This window comes from Lepidochelys kempii, chromosome 10 (genome assembly GCF_965140265.1).
Source record: "Lepidochelys kempii isolate rLepKem1 chromosome 10, rLepKem1.hap2, whole genome shotgun sequence".
NCBI classification, from domain to species: domain Eukaryota; kingdom Metazoa; phylum Chordata; order Testudines; family Cheloniidae; genus Lepidochelys; species Lepidochelys kempii.
The window spans coordinates 80,749,475-80,767,709 of NC_133265.1; the positions used below are offsets into that span (position 1 = coordinate 80,749,475).

At 41.5% G+C, this 18,235-nt stretch overlaps 1 protein-coding gene across 9 annotated transcripts in view; it reads left to right on the forward strand.

Annotated features, from left to right (window-relative positions):
• Positions 1-18,235, forward strand: part of IQCH (IQ motif containing H) — a 108,435-nt gene that overhangs the window by 60,483 nt on the left and 29,717 nt on the right. For all 9 annotated transcript variants that reach the window (XR_012154108.1, XM_073304420.1, XM_073304422.1 and 6 more), the window contains 2 exons: positions 6,149-6,269; positions 7,254-7,540. Coding sequence is in view for 8 of the 9 variants with exons in the window: in XM_073304420.1 (XP_073160521.1) it covers positions 6,149-6,269; positions 7,254-7,540 (408 nt within the window). In the remaining variant the exon portion in view is untranslated. The remainder of the gene's footprint in view (positions 1-6,148; positions 6,270-7,253; positions 7,541-18,235) is intronic.

Sequence of the window (18,235 nt, forward strand, 5' to 3'; positions counted from 1 at the left end):
CCAGAAGAGAAAACCATGGCCCCATGTGGTGTGAAAAAAGGAACAGCAGTTTAAGTGCTGGAAAGTTGAAAGAGAACTAACCTCCTTGTTCTTGTAGTCAAGGAAAGTGGTTGTTTTGTGCTCTCATATCGAAGCATAGCATATGTGCCTCAGTTTGACAAAAAGCCTCTTGAGTCAAAGCAACCCTGTGTGCTGATCCAAAACGAAGGCCACAATAATGAGGGACGGGCCTCTCAAGAAGCAGTGAGTAGATAATACTACATAAGTAGAGAATTCTATGTAGTGTTCTCTCCATTCTACTTAATGCAAGTCGAAACCACGGTGAATTGCTTGCCATCCAGCCGAAATGGGCCATTAGCTATCAGGGAAAATTGTCTTTGCTACTTTCAGCAGATGGAGCAAATATTTTACAAAGCAATTTTACATACAAAAAACATTTGTGTTACTTGGTAATGACGGCTGTTTTACATGATGTTACCTTCTCCCAGAACATATTTTTTTAGCTCATGGAAGGCAAAATTGGCACTTTTTAATTTTAAAATTTGCAGTTAACAATTAAATGTTCGTTCTCAAACCAGCTTTTAAACTTTAAGTAGGTGTGTGGTAGGCAATGTATCATGTCCAAAACCGTTTCCGTCCCCCCCCCCCAACCTTTCAAAATGTTTTTGGTCTTTAGCCTAGATTAGGTATCATATACCTGTCTGGACAAGAAAGAATATCCACTCTTTGTCAGTTGCAAATAAGGGAGCACTGACAGTAAGGTGGGACAGCAGTCAGGACATAAGCTTTAGACTCTTCCCATGCTTGCCAGTGCTTGTAAGAATATAAGAGTAAATAGGGTCGGACATAATACAAAGGAGAGCAGATCCTCAGCTGGTATAGCTGTCATAACTCCATTTGGAGCTATGGCAATTTACAACCCTTTGTACTGTTCTTCTCTGGCCCATTCGGCTTTTTGCAGCATCGTTGGAGCCATGTTGGTCCCAGGATACGAGAGATAAGGTAGGTGAGGTAATATCTTTTATTGAACCAGCTTCTCTTGGTAGAAGGAACAAGCTTTTGAGCCACACAGAGCCCTTCCTTCCTCAGGTCTGAAGAAGAGCTCTGTGTAGTTCAAAAGTTTGTGCCTTCTACGCACAGAAGTTGGTACATTACGTCTCCTACCTTATCTCTCCCATTCCTCTTTACTTATCTGGGATTTCTTTCTTTGCTCTATTTGCTTCTAAGGCCCACATAGCTTCCTTTCACTCTGATACCATCTATAAGCCCCAGGCCTTTCTCATGCACTCCGCTCCACAGCTTCTTTCTATCCTGGGTCTCTAGGCCTATTTCTCTCTTCTCTTCTCTTCTCTTCTCTTCTCTTCTCTTCTCTTCTCTTCTCTTCTCTTCTCTTCTCTTCTCTTCTCTTCTCTTCCTTTCTTTGTTGCCTGATCTTTCTCAACTAGATCTGCTCTCTGTTCCTTCCAGACACCCCACCTCCTGTCCTAACATTATCTCTTGTGGCTACTATTATTGTCACACAGCCTTGCAAATTTCTGTTTGCTCTAGGGCCAGGAATATTTTTTGATAGAAGAGGAAAAAATAATTATTTTTCTTGCTCATCCATCATTATGGCAAAGAGCAGGTAAGCAGACTTTGTGCCTGGGCTTGTCATGTAAAGTGCAACAAAAAAATATCGGTGCTGACCCTTTTTTGCTGGCACAGAGAAACATGAGCGGAGAGGTTAAATTCAGTAAGCCTATCATTCTGCATCAGTCTGGGGCCACAATTCAGATCATAAGAGTAAGTTCTGCTGAGCTACTGTCCAACTTAAATAAAATTGTCATGAAGATCAGAAACTCTTTTAAAAGGTCTGGCTTCATGAGTAAATGTCTGTACTGGTTTGAGGGGGGTTGAATTTTATTTTAATGAATTCTCTCCTCTCTGCTATACTCCGTGTAGTTGGCAGTATTACCTCTCTAGGGGCACACAGTGATGGAGACACTTCAGCTAGGAACTAGATTATTAAGGGAACTTCAGGTGGGTTTGATCCCAGTTCTACTGAGAAAATTTGAAAAATGTGATAGTTTATTTTAGAGCCACCGCCTTCTCCCTATGAGTTGATTTTCCTTCGCCCTTGTGATAGCTGGGAGACAGTATTTCCTAGGCTACGTGTGAAGATGTACAACTCTGTGTGGTCTGCATAAGGCTGGCATCTGAGCCCATGGTGTCTCACAATGTCCTTCAGAGGTGTCATGTAAAGAACAAGATGTGGGACTTAGCAGGTGAAAGATCTGGAGATGAAGGGGCAGATTCTCATCACTACTTTCTGGGTGTGGTTGGCTAAGAAAGACCAAAGCCATTTATTGGTCCCTACAAGTTCTCTAGGAAAGTGAACAATATCTCATTAGAGTGCAGTATCAAATTTTGCCAAAGGGTGCCATAGTGTGAAAAAGGATGTTTGATCATCTTCCATGGCTACGGGGAGACCATCCGTTAGCACCATATTATGCTGTGTCATGGTCTAAACCCCAGCAAGCAGGGATTAAGAATATTAGTGGAGATTAAGTATTGCCAGAGTTGGCATTTTACCAGCTTCTTAATCAACTGGTTCAGGAACTGGAGACTGGCCGCTGGGCAGTGGTTAGTAAGATCAGTTGTAGCAAGCGATGACTTGTTGAGTATCAGCTCGAATGTGCAGAGTGGTTGAGGAGAAGAGCTTAGTGACTTATTTGTAACAGGCGACAAGAATGGTTAGGGTAATAGAACAACTTCCATATGAGGAGAGATTTAAAAGACTGACTGTTCAGTTTAGGAAAGAGACGACTAAGGGGGGATAGGACAGAGGTCTATAAAATCATTCCTGGGGTGGAGAAAGTGACTAGGGAAGTGTTGTTTACCCCTTCACATAACACACGAACCAGGGGTGACCCAATGAAATTAAGAGGCAGCAGGTTTAAAACAAACCAAAGAAAGTACTTCTTCATACAATGCACAGTCAACCTGTGGAACTCATTGCCAGGGGATGTTGTGAAGGCCAAAAGTATAAGTAGGTTCGAAAAAGAATTAGATAAGTTCTGGAGGATAGGTCCATGAATGGCTGTTAGCCATGTAGTCAGAGATACAACCCCATACTTTGGGTATCCTAAAATCCCTGACTGCAAGAAGCTGGGACTGGATGACAGGAAATGGATCACTCAATAAATTGCCCTGTTCTGTTCATTCTGTCTGAAGTGTCTGGCATCAGCCACTGCCAGAAGACAGGATGCGGGGCTAGATGGACCATTAGTCTGACCCAGTATGGCTATTCTTATGTAACCGTTAGCTCTCACAGTCTCTTGGGATAGTTATATTTAAAGGCAAAACACAAGCCCTGATGAACCCAACTGGTCTTTGCTCACTGTTCTGATGTTTTAATCAATCTTGAATTCCCTGGTATAGTTCCTGCTTAGATGAGTTTGCTTTATGTCACTGTTCGGCTACAGTTCTGATCCTTGACCTCACAGTTTGGAATAGGAATAAATCACACCGTTAGTGTCTCAGTATCCTGTGGTTGTCTGCTCAGAGGGAGACCTAATCAGCTGCAGTTACCATTGGTATTTTCGACCCTAGAGTAGATGCTCTTAGGAACTCCAGTTTGTATTATAGGCTGGTATGAGAAACTTAAGTTGAAAACCAAAAAGAGTTCTTTCTTGTTGGCAGTATTGCTATGGGGCATTACTTTTAAGAATTAAAGTCACACTGTGGTATCTTTTCACCTTATAGGAAGAATGGCGATTGTACAATTTGAGCTGTCACTGCAAACTTGTGGGAACCATATTCTTACCTCATTTAGGTGTAAATTCAGAGTGACTCCAGTGAAGTCAGTATGGGCAGACAAATTCTAAAGTCATGAGGCCACACATGGACAGTACTCTGCCAGCAGCTTCTTCCTGCTTAAACTTAGGGGTCTCCAGCTCAGACCCCTATACTGATCATAAGTTCAAGTGTATTGTACAGGGAAAGAGCCATTCTCTCGGACAGGTATGTCCCATGCCTGAACTGGTAAAAAACAAACACCTTGTACTCTGCTCAGCTGTCAATAGCCAGCCAGTGCAAATCCCACAGTTAATGCAATATTCTCACAGCAAGAAACCACTCAACAAGCAGGCTGCTGCATTGTATACAAGCTTCAGTTTCCAGATGGATTTAAGGTGCAGAAGTATACAGAGAGCACTGCAGAGCAGACAATTCTAGAGGTGACAAAAGCATTGATGACAGTAGCAAGACCAACATTCGAAAAAGTCCCAGCTTCCAAACCAGACACGGATGTAAAAATATAAAATAAAAAATCATCAGGGGGACAACTCAAGGAGTAAGGTACTAGTCAGCGTGGATGACAGAACGTGGCTCAGGGTTAGGCTAAGGGCCAGCAGTAAGCAATGTCTTTCCAAAAACTTACCCTTGTGTTGTGTTCTTCTCACACAAGACCTAGACCACCAGAACTTTGTCTGATGTGGATCCCGGACTGCATACTGCAAAGGCAGGACAAGCTGATAAATGAAACCTCATGTGCCAAATGATGCAGTTGGTTTCACTTGCCCAAAATAGCCCATCTCTATTAACCTTCAGGGCACACTGCAAAACCCATGTGTTATGCTCAGACTTTGGAAGAGCAGGGAACAGGTTGAGAGGTGGTAACTTGGGCAGAGGTCGATGGTATTGTGTTATTTCAGGCTAATCATCTGGGATGGTTTCGGCTCTGAGTGAAATGTTGTGCTGCTAAATTTATTTATTTATTGACGATAAGTGTTTTTAAAAGGTTTGTCAGTGGCACCTAGAGCCAGCAATAGACACTTAAAAATATATACCACTTAGGTCCTTATATCACCCCCATTGTGTAACATCTGAGCACCTCACCGTTTTTAATGTATTTACCCTCACTACACCCCTGTGGTATAGAGCAGTGCTATTATTCCCATTGTACAGATGAGGACCGGGGGCACAGAGAAACTAAGTGACTTGCCTATAGTCACACAGGAAGTCTCTGGCAGAGCATGGAAACCAGATGTCCCCTATCCCAGGCTGTTGCCCTTAGCCACTGGGCCATACTTCCTCTGCTACTTTTTGTAGATAAATCCAAAATTAATCAGAATAAATATGAATTAAAAAAACCTTTTATGTCACATTGCACGTTATGGAAGTAAGAGGATTCATTGATTGCTCATGCAGAGTAGCGGTTTTGTTCATATTTATACAGTTTTAATCACAAAGTTATACTGAGCACCTTCCGAGCCCAAAACAAGATCAGGGCTCCGAATGTTGCCAGGATCGGCGGATAAGTGGTCCTCTTCTGGCGCGTGGGACATTTCCTTCTGTTTTACATCCTTCTGAAATGAGAAAGAGACCCGGGGAAGCATGAAAATGCTTATGAAGTAGCAAGAAAGAGGGGCTCAGGGTTTTAGAGTCAGGGTCCTCGCACTTTACATACTTGTTCACCTCTGGGCCTCTTGAACAGCAAAGACAATGGAGTTATTTTTTGCCAAGATACGTTTGATGGTTTTTGTGATAATACTGGCAGGGACTGAAGCTGTTTTATATCCTATAATATGAAAAATCAAATTCCAACCAAAGGTAGAGAGCCATCAAACAATCCTCTAGTTTGCTTGTCTCACAAATTGTAGAGATTTACAAGGATACCTCCCATCGTGTATACACTTTGTATGTAATGCTACCAACCTTGCATGGGCTCCCCCAAATTCATGATGACTAAAATGCAGAGTTTTGCCTTGAGTATAAAAGTAAAAGAGTTAGGAAGAGTATTATTGGAAACCATAGCCATTTTAACACACTCTGTTTTAAAATACAAATATTGTAGAAGTTATCGACTGTTGATATCCACTAAGCCATGACCCAAGGCTTTTATGTCATTTACAACCACAAGGTCATGTTACTGGTAAAAGTGATAATAGAATAGATGCTATGCTGAAAACAAATCAGCCTGTCAGAAAAAAAGACTATTTTGGATAAATGTAAGGAGAAAAATTAAAAAAGCCTGTCTGACTGTGAGTAAACAGTAACCACTTTTTTTTTTTGGTGCCTGTTGGAGGCCTGGTTTTTAATCACCCCACAAGCAGTTTTCATTTCTGTAGTAAAATTGCTTGTGGTTCTATTTAATTTGTTTCTGCAGGAGCCAGCTTTGGTGAAGATCTCCCAGGAGCTCCCGGGCCTTTTAGCACAGCACGCACAGCCAGTCAATGAGAAACGATTTCCTACATGGGAAAAATTTCTCCAAACATTTCTTAGTCAAGGTAAATAAGACTGCAAAGTTCCTGTTAAGTATTTTAATGGGTAATTATACCATACTGTACACCATCTTCTTGTTAATCTTGGGCTTGTTTAAAAATTCTTATTTCCACATTATATTTAACTGTCCATTTAAGAATTATATATAGGCAGTTATTCTATCATTCTTATATCCTACTCACATGTTTAACCTGAACATTGACGCTACCTCATCTACAGTATTCTGAGTGAATAAGGACCAACCATTTTAATTTTGTGTTACTACATTGGAGCTTATGTTGCATTTGGCAAAGAAGCTCAGCAGGAAATGTCAGCATGTGGACTTGTGGAATCCAAAACTATTCGTAGCTCAGTCCTCTGAGTTATTGGTCAGGAAACAACTGAGGGAGTGTGGTTTTGCCATCCCTCTGGACCAGAAGGTGAGTTGCATGTAGCACTAATTGTCTACTGAGGGAAGGAATTCGCAAGTACCATATAACCCCCAAGCCATTCTTCCATCAGACATGTTAAGTAAGTTTCTGGAGTGAAGTTCCCTGCAGTTATATTAAATTTGATACATTCCATGGATTTCATTATCTGTAGAAGAGTCAAGGGTAGATCAGGATTCCCACTTGAAAATGGTTTTGGGAAAAGAGCACCCACGGTCACATTTAGGAATTGTATGAAAAACATCATTTATCATAGCTGAATCAAATATGTAATAGACAACAGTAAGTTAACACAGAATGCCAAATAATCCTGTTAATGCTCTCCCTATGAACAGCTATGTAGGGTTGTGGTTTAGAGTACATACACTTCATTTTCTAAGAGATGCAGAGGGGTTAGCTACACAGTTCTTATTACATTTTATTTATTTAAGGGATTTCTGTAGCAGTCCTCATCATAGTGTCTGAGTGCAATAGATGTGGCTGGTTGAATTCTGTGTGACTCTGAAAATGCTGGAGTTTGAATTCTGTTACAAGTCTAACAAAAAATTCCTTTCTTACCAGGTGGTGTGATAGAAGCCTTTCCACCCTCAGAAAATGTCACCAACCTTACAGTGGATATGTTGATAGAGCCAATGGGAGACATAAAGATAGTTTCATCCGGAGATCAGATCCACGCAGATGGTCCTTTGCAATCATCTGGCACCACTGTTCCACAGTGTTCAGTTGATCCAGCAGTTCTTAATTCATTATGTTTAAAAATTGGAGAGGCCTGCAAATCTAGAGGGGTGCTTGGCTACTTCTCAGTTGATCTTGTAACTTTCATCCATCCGCAAACAATGGAGCAGCAGGTGAGTTAGACAGAAATACTTTACCACATAGTGTCCCAGAAATATCTGAAATACCCACAGTGCTCTAGCAGATCATGTGAAAGGCATTACATTTAAAAATTCATTGAGCTAATCAACTTTTCCCCTGCAGACAAATTCTGACATTTCTGTGCTTCCAATTCTCCATCTGTAAAATGGGCATAATCCTTCCACCTGGAGCTTTCATGAGCCTTAGTTCGGTAATATTTGAAAGTGTTTTGAGTTCTTCGGATAGAAACTGCTGTATAAGTGCAAAATATCTTTTTCATAAATTTAGTGGTTATGAAAGTTACCACACAGATGGTGGTAGAGATTTAACTCCAGAGATCAGGTACCACACAAGCAATGCAAGTGTAAGTGTTACACTCCTCCATTAACCTGCCTAAACCATCATCTAGAGGAACCTCCTTCAGTCACTCAACCAATTCAATCATTGGTTCATTTCAATCTATGCGTCTCTGTCAAAACTGACTACAAGGGTTCCAGTAGTACTAATTATAAGGATGGGTTTTGTGATGTGGAATTTGTCCACTCTGTACTGTTCTGAAATCCCCCACTCATTTTGCACAGCTGATCACAGATTGGATAGTTGTCAGAGGCTGATGATTCCTGTGTTGTACCAGCCTGGTCCTGATTTGAAATGGTGACATAGTGGTCTGATGCACTATATTTAATATTGCCAATTTCTGAGCCATCTAGCCCTCCTCCCCCAATTAAAATTTTAAAGGGAAAGTGTTAGTATTAGCAGAATGTTGACTAGTTTGAACCTCTGTTTTTTCTCTTAAAAATTCTATGGATTATGCTTGATACGCTGAATTACTTCAATAAGAGTTTAGGTCCTGAAGGTTCTGCACAATTCTGCAGAAAGGAGTCATTCTGTGGCTGCAGAATTGTGGAATAGATGGGGCCCTGACAATATACTTTCCCCCCATCCAGCCTTCTGAGGCAAAGATCTGAGAAGAAGAGTTGGCTCTGTACCGTGCCCTGAAGGTCAACAGACTCATGCGCTGTCTGATGAACTGTGAAAGTGAGTTTCAGGGTACAGTGTGTTACACTGAAAATACCCTGGCACCAGCTTTCTGATATTCAGATTTAAACCATGTAAGACGAAATGATATCGACTGATCGCTGTTGCAGCGGTATGTCGGGTGAGAGGTAGTCTTTCAGAGAGCCAGGGCCAAGCAAGGTTGGGTTATATTGAAAGAGCAACTCCTTGAATTACACCTAGAAGCACCTGTTCTCGGAAGCCCAGTGTAGTTTTTGGAGCTGTGGTGCAATGTGCAACCTACAGGAGCCACAAAGAAGCCGATGAAGTAGATGAGAGCGGTGACCAAACAGAATCCTGTGGAACTCTGCCTGGGAGAGCCCTTACTGTGAATGACCAATCGCTTGTCTTTAAAGAGGTAAAATCAGAACTACTCAAGTAGCTCCATCTACTCCTGCCTGAGTCTGCAAGTCAATCAGCAAAACCTCATTGTCAGCTGTATCAGACTTCTGACAAGATGAAAAGTGATGTAATAAATCCACCAGGCAGAGTATCAGTTCCAAAACACGCTGCTGCCTAAGGCAGCTCGGAGAGAAAGAAGAGTAGTTGGGACCACACTCTTTCTTATAAACCCTCCCACTCAACATCCACATTCCTCAGGGGGTGTGCTGCTCTAGTAGTCGCTTCTTTCCAGATGGTCTCAAGCTTGCAGCACCAAGGAACCCACAGTCAAGAGCATGGATTTACAGAGGCAGTGTACACACAATTACAATTAGAGGTGAGTTACCCTCTTTATAGCATATTTTTGGGGTGGGGCACTGCATCAGCAGGTGACAAAGGAATTATTTCGAGTGTGTGCTGAAAACGATACAATTTTTGATTTCATTATTTTAGTATCTTTTCTGGAAGGGTTCATAATGCAAACGACACATCTAATTTTATTAGCTTGAAACATGCTGAAAATTGCTAACTCTTGTTCCATATTTATTTCCTTTTCCTTCTGGCATGAGCAAGGCTGATCAGCTTTGACAAAATTGTGGGACAAAATATCGATCTTGTCATGTGTTTTGCTGATCTTGAGTAATCTTGCATTTGTTTTGTTTAAAACGGTAAGATTTCTCTGTCATTATGAGATCTTCCACCAAAAAAATCCTAATTATCAAATTCCAACTACTCTGAATATTTTCTTCTTTAAAAGAAAGGAAATCATGTTATTAAATTAAAAGGGGCATTGAGATTAAGGGATTTTGCAATTTACACAATTGGCCAACAATGAAAGCCAGGTTTAGAGACCGAAAACTAATGATAAAACTTAAAAAGGTGGAGTCTTTGCAGGTTGTTGTGAGCACTGCTATACAGTTATTGGGTACTGTCAAGGTTCCTTCCCCACTCTGAACTCTAGGGTACAGATGTGGGGACCTGCATGAAAGACCCCCTAAGTTTATTCTTACCAGCTTAGGTTAAAAGCTACCACCACCAAAGTGTTACACAAAGAACAGGGGAAGTGCCCACTTGGAAACGTCTCCCCCCCAAAATATCCCCCCAAGCACAACACCCCGTTTCCTGGGGAAGGCTTGATTAAAAAATCCTCACCAATTTGCATAGGTGAACACAGACCCAAACCCTTGGATCTTAAGAACAAGGAAAAAAAAACAATCAGGTTCTTAAAAGCGAATTTTAATTAAAGAAAAAGTAAAAGAATCACCTCTGTAAAATCAGGATGGTAAATACCTTACAGGGTAATCAGATTCAAAACATAGAGAATCCCTCTAGGCAAAACCTTAAGTTACAAAAAGACACAAAAACAGGAATATACATTCCATTCAGCACAACTTATTTTATCAGCCATTTAAACAAAACAGAATCTAACGCATATCTAACTCGATTGCTTACTAACTCTACAGGAGTTCTGACCTGCATTCCTGCTCTGGTCCCGCCAAAAAAATCACACAGAGAGAGACTCTTTGTTCCCACTCCCAGCTTTGAAAGTATCTTGTCTCTCATTGGTCATTTTGGTCAGGTGCCAGCAAGGTTATCTTAGCTTCTTAATCCTTTACAGGTGAAAGGGTTTTTCCTCTGGCCAGGAGGGATTTAAAGGTGTTTACCCTTCCCTTTATATTTATGACAGGTACAAATACACATGTTCAAAATCAGGACATATATCAAAATACTAACACAGGGTCCCAGTCATACTAAAGCCCCAGAACCCAAACCTGTTTACATCACAAATTGACAGCCTCTCCCGTTCTGCTGGCTCCTTTCCTATTCACTCCTGATTGCAGAAACTCCTAATTGTCTATGCAAGGTTGTTGTGTTCCAAGGGGCTCAGATAATTAAGACTCTACTATATTTATAAGATCCAACTGCATATATTAACATATGTATTTAATAGAGTAAACTATGCAGCATGGTTGGGGTTTTCAAAGGACCTTATGACAATGACATGCCCAAATCCATTCAATGGAATTAGTGCACCTACCTCCCATAGGCTGCTTTGAAAATCCCAGCCTATGTGCTTTGTGAAAAGAGGAGGGGAAAAGGCCTAAATACAGGGGTTTCATTTATAGCCCAGAAGTATGGTATCTGTTGGCAAAAGTGAACTCTCTGTAATGACACCACTGTTATGACAATCATGTTCTATTGTAAGTGCAGAGGAAACTGCGGTGATGTTAACTTTGAAATGGGGACCACTGTATATACGTGACCCACAATATGTATGTGCTCCAGTGGTGTGATTTGGATTGTCCTGGAAATTAGCCCCACTGGATAACTTCCATGAAAAGTTTAAAAACAAACAAATAATAAAATGGCTAAAGGGTGAAATCCTGGCTCCACTGAAGTCTGCAGGAGTTTTGTGATTGACATCAATGGAGTCAGGATTCCATCCAAATACAGAAACACTTTCTAGATCATATTAAGGTTGTGGCACATGCTGACAGAAGCCAGGAAAGTTAAAATTAATTAATTCTGTTTGTTCATTATTCCTGTCTGTTCTGTCTTGTTTTCCCTCCCAGTGATTCTACCTTAAAATTTCCTCCATTTGTCAGCTTGTACCACAACTTTAGCATTATCTAAGCACAGTTTTTTAAACTTAATTAGATATAGAGGCAATTAATGATGCCATCTGTCTTGTTGTGTGTGTGAGAGAGAGAGAGAGATTACACAAAAGATTGTGCTTCTGAAAGCACTATTTTTTGGCAAACAAGAAATCCTATTAGACTCTTAGAACGCTCTCACGCTAATTTTAGAAGTACTGATTTTAATGCAGTAGCTGAAAGGCTCAAATAAATTTTCTGGAAGCACTGTATACTTAGGCATCCTTTCAAAGTTATATTTTACAGAAAATATCAAATGATCTATTGTTTTTTCAGTAAAACTAAAAATTTAAGATATAATTGAACATCTGTTACCAGTACAGTGTAACAGTATTTAAATACTTTAAAATCCCTGAAACCTTCATAAAGTTATATGTATCTTTTACATAAACACAACTCTTCAAGCAATGTGAGGGGCCAGATTTTCAACTGTGTGTGAAATGGGTGCAAACCAACACTTTGTCAAAGTGCACAGAGCAAAAACCCCTGCATTTGCACATGCAGATGGAGGGGAGGGGGTCGGGGTGGGTGTCGGTGTGTGTATAAAAAAATGAGATTTTAAAACTCCATATTTTTCTCTTCAAAGCATGGTTTAAAATCTTTCACTTAATTTTTCAAGACAGTTAGTGTTAGCAAAGTATTTCCTTGCAACATCCATATTTTATCATGTGTCTCATTTATCGTAGAACATCAGGGTTGGAACCTCGGGTCATCTAGGGACCTCAGGTCATCTAGTCCAACCCCCTGCTCAAAGCAAGACCAATCCCCAATTTTTGTCCCAGATCCCTAAATGGCCTCCTCAAGCATTGAACTCAGAACCTTGGGTTTAGCAGGCCAGTGCTCAAACCACTGAGCTATCCCTTCCCCCATATATGAGCTGCCTCCGTATATGAGTTGTAATAGCAGCCGGTAGCAAACAGGTTAATCTCTATATGCTGAATAAATAACACAGACTGTCGATCAAACAAGCGGAACAGTCCCAGGTTAGTTATCATTGCTGGCTGATACCATGGAAAAGGTTGCATGAATGTTGCAATGATAAAATAGCCACGATTTGACTAGAGCCTAAGGTCTTGCAGCGGTCCTTGAGGTGCTGGATTAGAATAGAAGAACAAGAGTCTATGGGCCTGACTGTGATTGTCCTGTGTGGGAGTGAGGACACAGAGACTGCTAGAAGCCTTGTCCACCTCCTCAGGCTCACCACCTCAAGAGCCTGTAACAATCAAAGAACCTGTACTTAGGGGAACAGTGGGACCTGTCCTCCTTTGCAACCCATGGGGTGCATATTGACCAAGAGAAGATGAGAAGGAGGACATGGTCTTACCCTTATCCTCTGGCCATGTCATCATTTGAAAGGATGAGGAAGGCTGGGAGGCGGTTCTGTTAACCGGGCCATGTGATGGCTTTGTGCCTCCCTGGGGTGAAGTCCTTCCCATAGTTTCCGTGACAGGGCAGCTCTGCACCACTCTCTGTTCAGATCGATGTCTTAATGGCGCAATTTGAACAGAATGCACAAGAAATCCTAGGCTGAAAGGTACAGAATAATTTAAGGTGTGTTCTCCTTTTGCTTCTTGGAGTGTGTTGTACACCCAGGTCCCCTGCTTTGAGATGAGAACACATTGCTTCATACAATACTATAACCTTTTCAAATATACAAGAACTGCCTGCTTATATTGAATGCAATTTGTCAGACAATTGAATGTGTGATAGAAATGCTTGTTTCTTTTGGTCCCTCCAGTCTGTTCAAGCCCCCTCTCAGTCCGATCCTTAGCCACTGATCTCTTCCATCTATCATTGTCTGGGCACTCTTTAACTAGCTCATGTCTCTCTCACTTTCCAAACCTAGCACACAGTTTGCTTTATGTGTTGTCAGGTGTTCACCCCTCCGATCCCGCCATCCCTGCCAGAGGGGTCTCCAAGGCTTTCTTGGAGCAAACTCTGTTCCTCTCTCATCCCCTCTCCTCCGAGATCCCATCTTGTATCAGACATCCTTCTGAGGGAGTCACCACTTAGAGGCCTCACAGCTCAGGAAGGCTCAGCAGCTCCTGAACAAGCCATATCTCCCACTCAAGTGATGGGACCAATGGATGAGGGAACATAGCAGACAGGTATCCTCACTGACCAGGGTTTGGGAACACTCTAAATTGTGAGGGAAGGGATGGGATTCCTTTCAGTCCTGAATCTGAACCAGATTTTTAAGTAGTTGAAGAGTGAGGCAAGATGAGTCCTACCACTGAATGCACTGTGCCTGCTACCCCTACCTCTACCCCCCCAGCCTCAGAATTTAGCACTAGAGTAAGTTCAGGACTGAGTCTGCTGCAAGGAAAAGCTCCACTACCACGATTTGGTGTAAAAGCCAAGGTAGCGACATTGTCAGAGCTCTCTGCTTACCTCAGGATTCTACCTTCATCCAAGTGACACATCTCTGTCTATGCGCTGAGAGTCCCCCCTTTGGGGAAGAGCAAAGATACTGGAAGTGCATTACTTGGACAGACTGGATTGCTCCTGATTTCATCCTTCTCCATTTTCCAACTTTACCTTTTAAGGGCAGGCCGTTGCCCCCTCTGAATAATGTCTAACACAGTGTTGATGACATGTCAGTCTCTTACCATGGATTCCAATCCTGCACATACTTACACACATGATCCCATTCAGCTGCATGGGCCTGCTCACATGTGTAAAGTTTCTCATTAACATATTTGGAGGACCTGGGACATAGATTGCTTCTTCTCATATTGGTCTCATAAATTACAAATTTCTGCTTCCTATCCAGTGATAGTGAGAGTGCCCTGGATCCAGCTGTTCAGATCAAGACTTTTCTTTAACATGAGATCATATTCCACACATAAATTAAGACCTAATTTAAAAGCTAACTAACATTTTATGTAAGCAACAACAGTCCAGGCACGGGGCATGTCCTGGGGATTAATGACCAGCTGGGAGCAGTTGGTGGCCCAAAGCAAATCATCACTCACTTTCTGTGCACTTACAGAGAATTAATGCCTACCTCATTGGCTAATCAGATCACAAAAATAGGGGTATTGTCTGCAATTCAGATATTTATGGCATATCAAATGCCTTCTTGTTTAATGAAGCAACATAAGGAGAGGGATTCTCCATCACACTATGACTATCTGTACACCACTGCTTGAAAGCCCTGGAGCTGGCCTGGGAAGAATTCCACTGGCAAACACACCCTGTAGAACAGCTAGAGGCTGCCCTGCACAGGCCCCCCCTTTGCAAGCCCGGCACGTAACACAACAGGGGAGAGAGCAGTCCCGTTGGGAGGATAATTTAGAGCAGCCAGGGACCGCTCTAAATTATGTTGAGGGTGACAGAAACCACCAGAGCATCTCACAAGAGTGAGGGTGCTAAAGTGGCTGAAAGCCACCTTTCCACATTTTCTTCCTCCTGGACTATGGCTCTCTGTGTTGTGCTTCCAGGAGGCACAGCACAATTTCAGCCAATGATCTGAGCATCTCTGTATAGTCCAAAGCATGAGAGAGACATTTTTATCACGGATTTGACTATTTGTTGCTTTGGGGTATTGATTCATATTAATAATTTATTTACAAAACACCCTTCTGCCAAAACACTTGGGGCACTGCAAAACACGATCAAAATACAATCCATATGCTTTGAAAACCCACCCTCCCTAAAAATCACCCATTAAAAACAGCTGAGGGAGATCTGATACCAAAAGAAAGAAAAGAGGAAGAAATGTAATCGTGATGGGAATAGAAATAAGGCATCACATTGATAAGATGGAAAAGATCAGAAGAAGACTATTGGTGGTTTTTTCTGACCTTAATTTTTTAAAAAAGCAAACCAAAGATTGAAAACAAACTCTTTAACGGAAGCTGCTATAAATTGTGTATAGTTGATGAGTATCTTACTATCAGGGAACCCAGAGGCCTTTCAATTCTGTTTTACCTTGCTTGACAAGGTCTGTTTTCTTTTTTGTTTGTATAAGTGCTCTTTTTTCAAGAGTTTTATAAAGGCCAAAGTCAGTCTCCAAACAGATAAATAAGGTAATGGTATTTATTGGTGAAAACAAACATTGTAAAATTTATACAAATCTGTGGACACATATTGTGGGATATAAAATACAAAAATAAATATTGACACATCCAGAAATTATCCTTGAATGCAGTCACGGAAACAACAGAGTTTAAATGTGTTCTTTGAGCGAGGAAATACTAGTAAAGAGAAGCATTTATATTTTGGGTGGTGCAAACAAAGTGATTCCTTGTGTACTTTTCATCACAGACTCCAGCATGGCTCACAGCAAATGCTATTCTAGTAGGAGTTAAAAATTCAGAAAACGATATGTTTTATAAATGACCAAAGTATTATTTTTTATGGTAAAGCGTATGCAAGCCCATTCAGTACAAGTTACATAGCAACCCAGGGTTAAGCAGCTCACCTGACTTTTGTACCATGCCGTTTTTCAAAGATCGCAGCGAACTTTATACAAAAGGATCGTTGAAATACAGCCACTTCTGGAGGTTAGAAGGTTGTATTCCCATCTGAACACCACGTAACAGTTTAGGAAATAAAGGGGAAGTATGCCTTGTCTAACTTACTACTACAAAGGAAAAATGTATGTAGGCCATTAGCCAATGGAATTTAGCTTGAACACCTCACCAAGGGTGCTACCTCTACTGTGAGAAATGTGAGGTGATTTTTAAGGATAGCAGTGGTCAGAATATTTGTTTGAGATCTCACCTTGAATGATGGCACTCAAACAACACTGTCCTTTCTTACGCCACTGTAGCACCCAGAAGGAAGGATACCACCTAATGACTCAATGACTTTTCTTAGACATTCACTACTGACCAGGCCTGACAGTGGTTAACGTAAGGTCTGATGAGATCACAGAGCTAAGGTAGTGCAAGTGAGCACTGGATTTTGTTAACTTTACTATAGATAATCTTTGCATCCATTCAATGTAATCTTACTAAATAGTAATTTCATATTGGTTCATCTAGCAAACTCTACCATCTTTCTAAATATGTTATAGTTACATCAACATTTATTTAGCATTTTTTGAAGGAAGTTGAATAATAATCTTTGGGCAAAGGTCTGGTCTAAGTGTAAATCTTCATTATAGTTATCCTGGTTTGCACTGGTGTTACTAAGAGCAAAATTAGGCTCAGGTCTCTCTATACCTGTTTTATGAACCATTACAAGAAATTTAGACAATTTGTAGCATTCTTCAGGAATCTGCATTTCTGAAATGTGCTTCTTGTAGTATTACAGAAAAGGCTAGCAGAGATTCAGAATTCTCCTGCAGAATAACCGCAATGATCTCTTGTTGGACAGTTATGAGTTGCAGTGGTTAGAAAGTTGGCTAGATTGTCGGGCTCAACGGGTAGTGATCAATGGCTCCATGTCTAGTTGGCAGCCGTTGGTCCTGGGGCTAGTTTTGTTCAATATCTTCATTAATGATCTGGAGGATGGTATGGATTGCACCCTCAGAAAGTTTGCAGATGACACTAAACTGGGAGGACAGGTAGATATGCTGGAGGGTAGGGATAGGATACAGAGGGCCCTAGACAAATTAGAGGATTGGGCTAAAAGAAATCTGATGAAGTTCAACAAGAACAAGTGCAGAGTCCTGCACTTAGGACGGAAAAATCCCATGCCCCGCTACAGACTAGGGACCGAATGGCTCAGCAGCAGTTCTGCAGAGAAGCACCTAGAGGTTACAGTGGACGAGAAGCTGGATATGAGTCAACAGTGTGCCCTTGTTGCCAAGAAGGCCAATGGCATTTTGGGATGTATACATAGGGGCATTGCCAGCAGATCGAGGGACGTGATTGTTCCCCTCTATTCGACATTGGTGAGGCCTCATCTGGAGTACTGTGTCCAGTTTTGGGCCCCACACTACAAGAAGGATGTGGAAAAACTGGAAAGAGTCCAGTGGAGGGCAACAAAAATGATTAGGGGACTGGAACACATGACTTATGAGGAGAGGCTGGGGGAACAGGGATTGTTTAGTCTGCAGAAGAAAAGAATGAGGGGGGATTTGATAACTGCTTTCAACTACCTGAAAGGGAGTTCCAAAGAGGATGGCTCTAGACTGTTCTCAGTGGTAGCAGATGACAGAATGAGGAGTAATGGTCTCAAGTTGCAGTGGGGGAGGTTTCGGTTGGATATTAGGAAAAACTTTTTCACTAGGAGGGTGGTGAAACACTGGAATGCGTTACCTAGGGAGGTGGTGGAATCTCCTTCCTTAGAGGTTTTTAAGGTCAGGCTTGACAAAGCCCTGGCTGGGATGATTTAGTTGGGGATTGGTCCTGCTTTGAGCAGGGGGTTGGACTAGATGACCTCCTGAGGTCCCTTCCAGCCCTGATATTTTATGATTCTATGATTCTGTGCAGAGTATGGAAATTTAAAATGTAGAATTATAAAACACCTATCTGAACATGAGATGACGGGGCAAATCGGCATGGCTTCTGTGGAGTGAAATTGTGTCTTCTAATCTTAGAATTTTTTGAACATGACAACAGAAAATTGGATAAAGGAAAACTGGCCGACAGAATATATTTGAACTTTCAAAAAGGCTTTGGCAGAGTCCCTCATAAGAAGCTA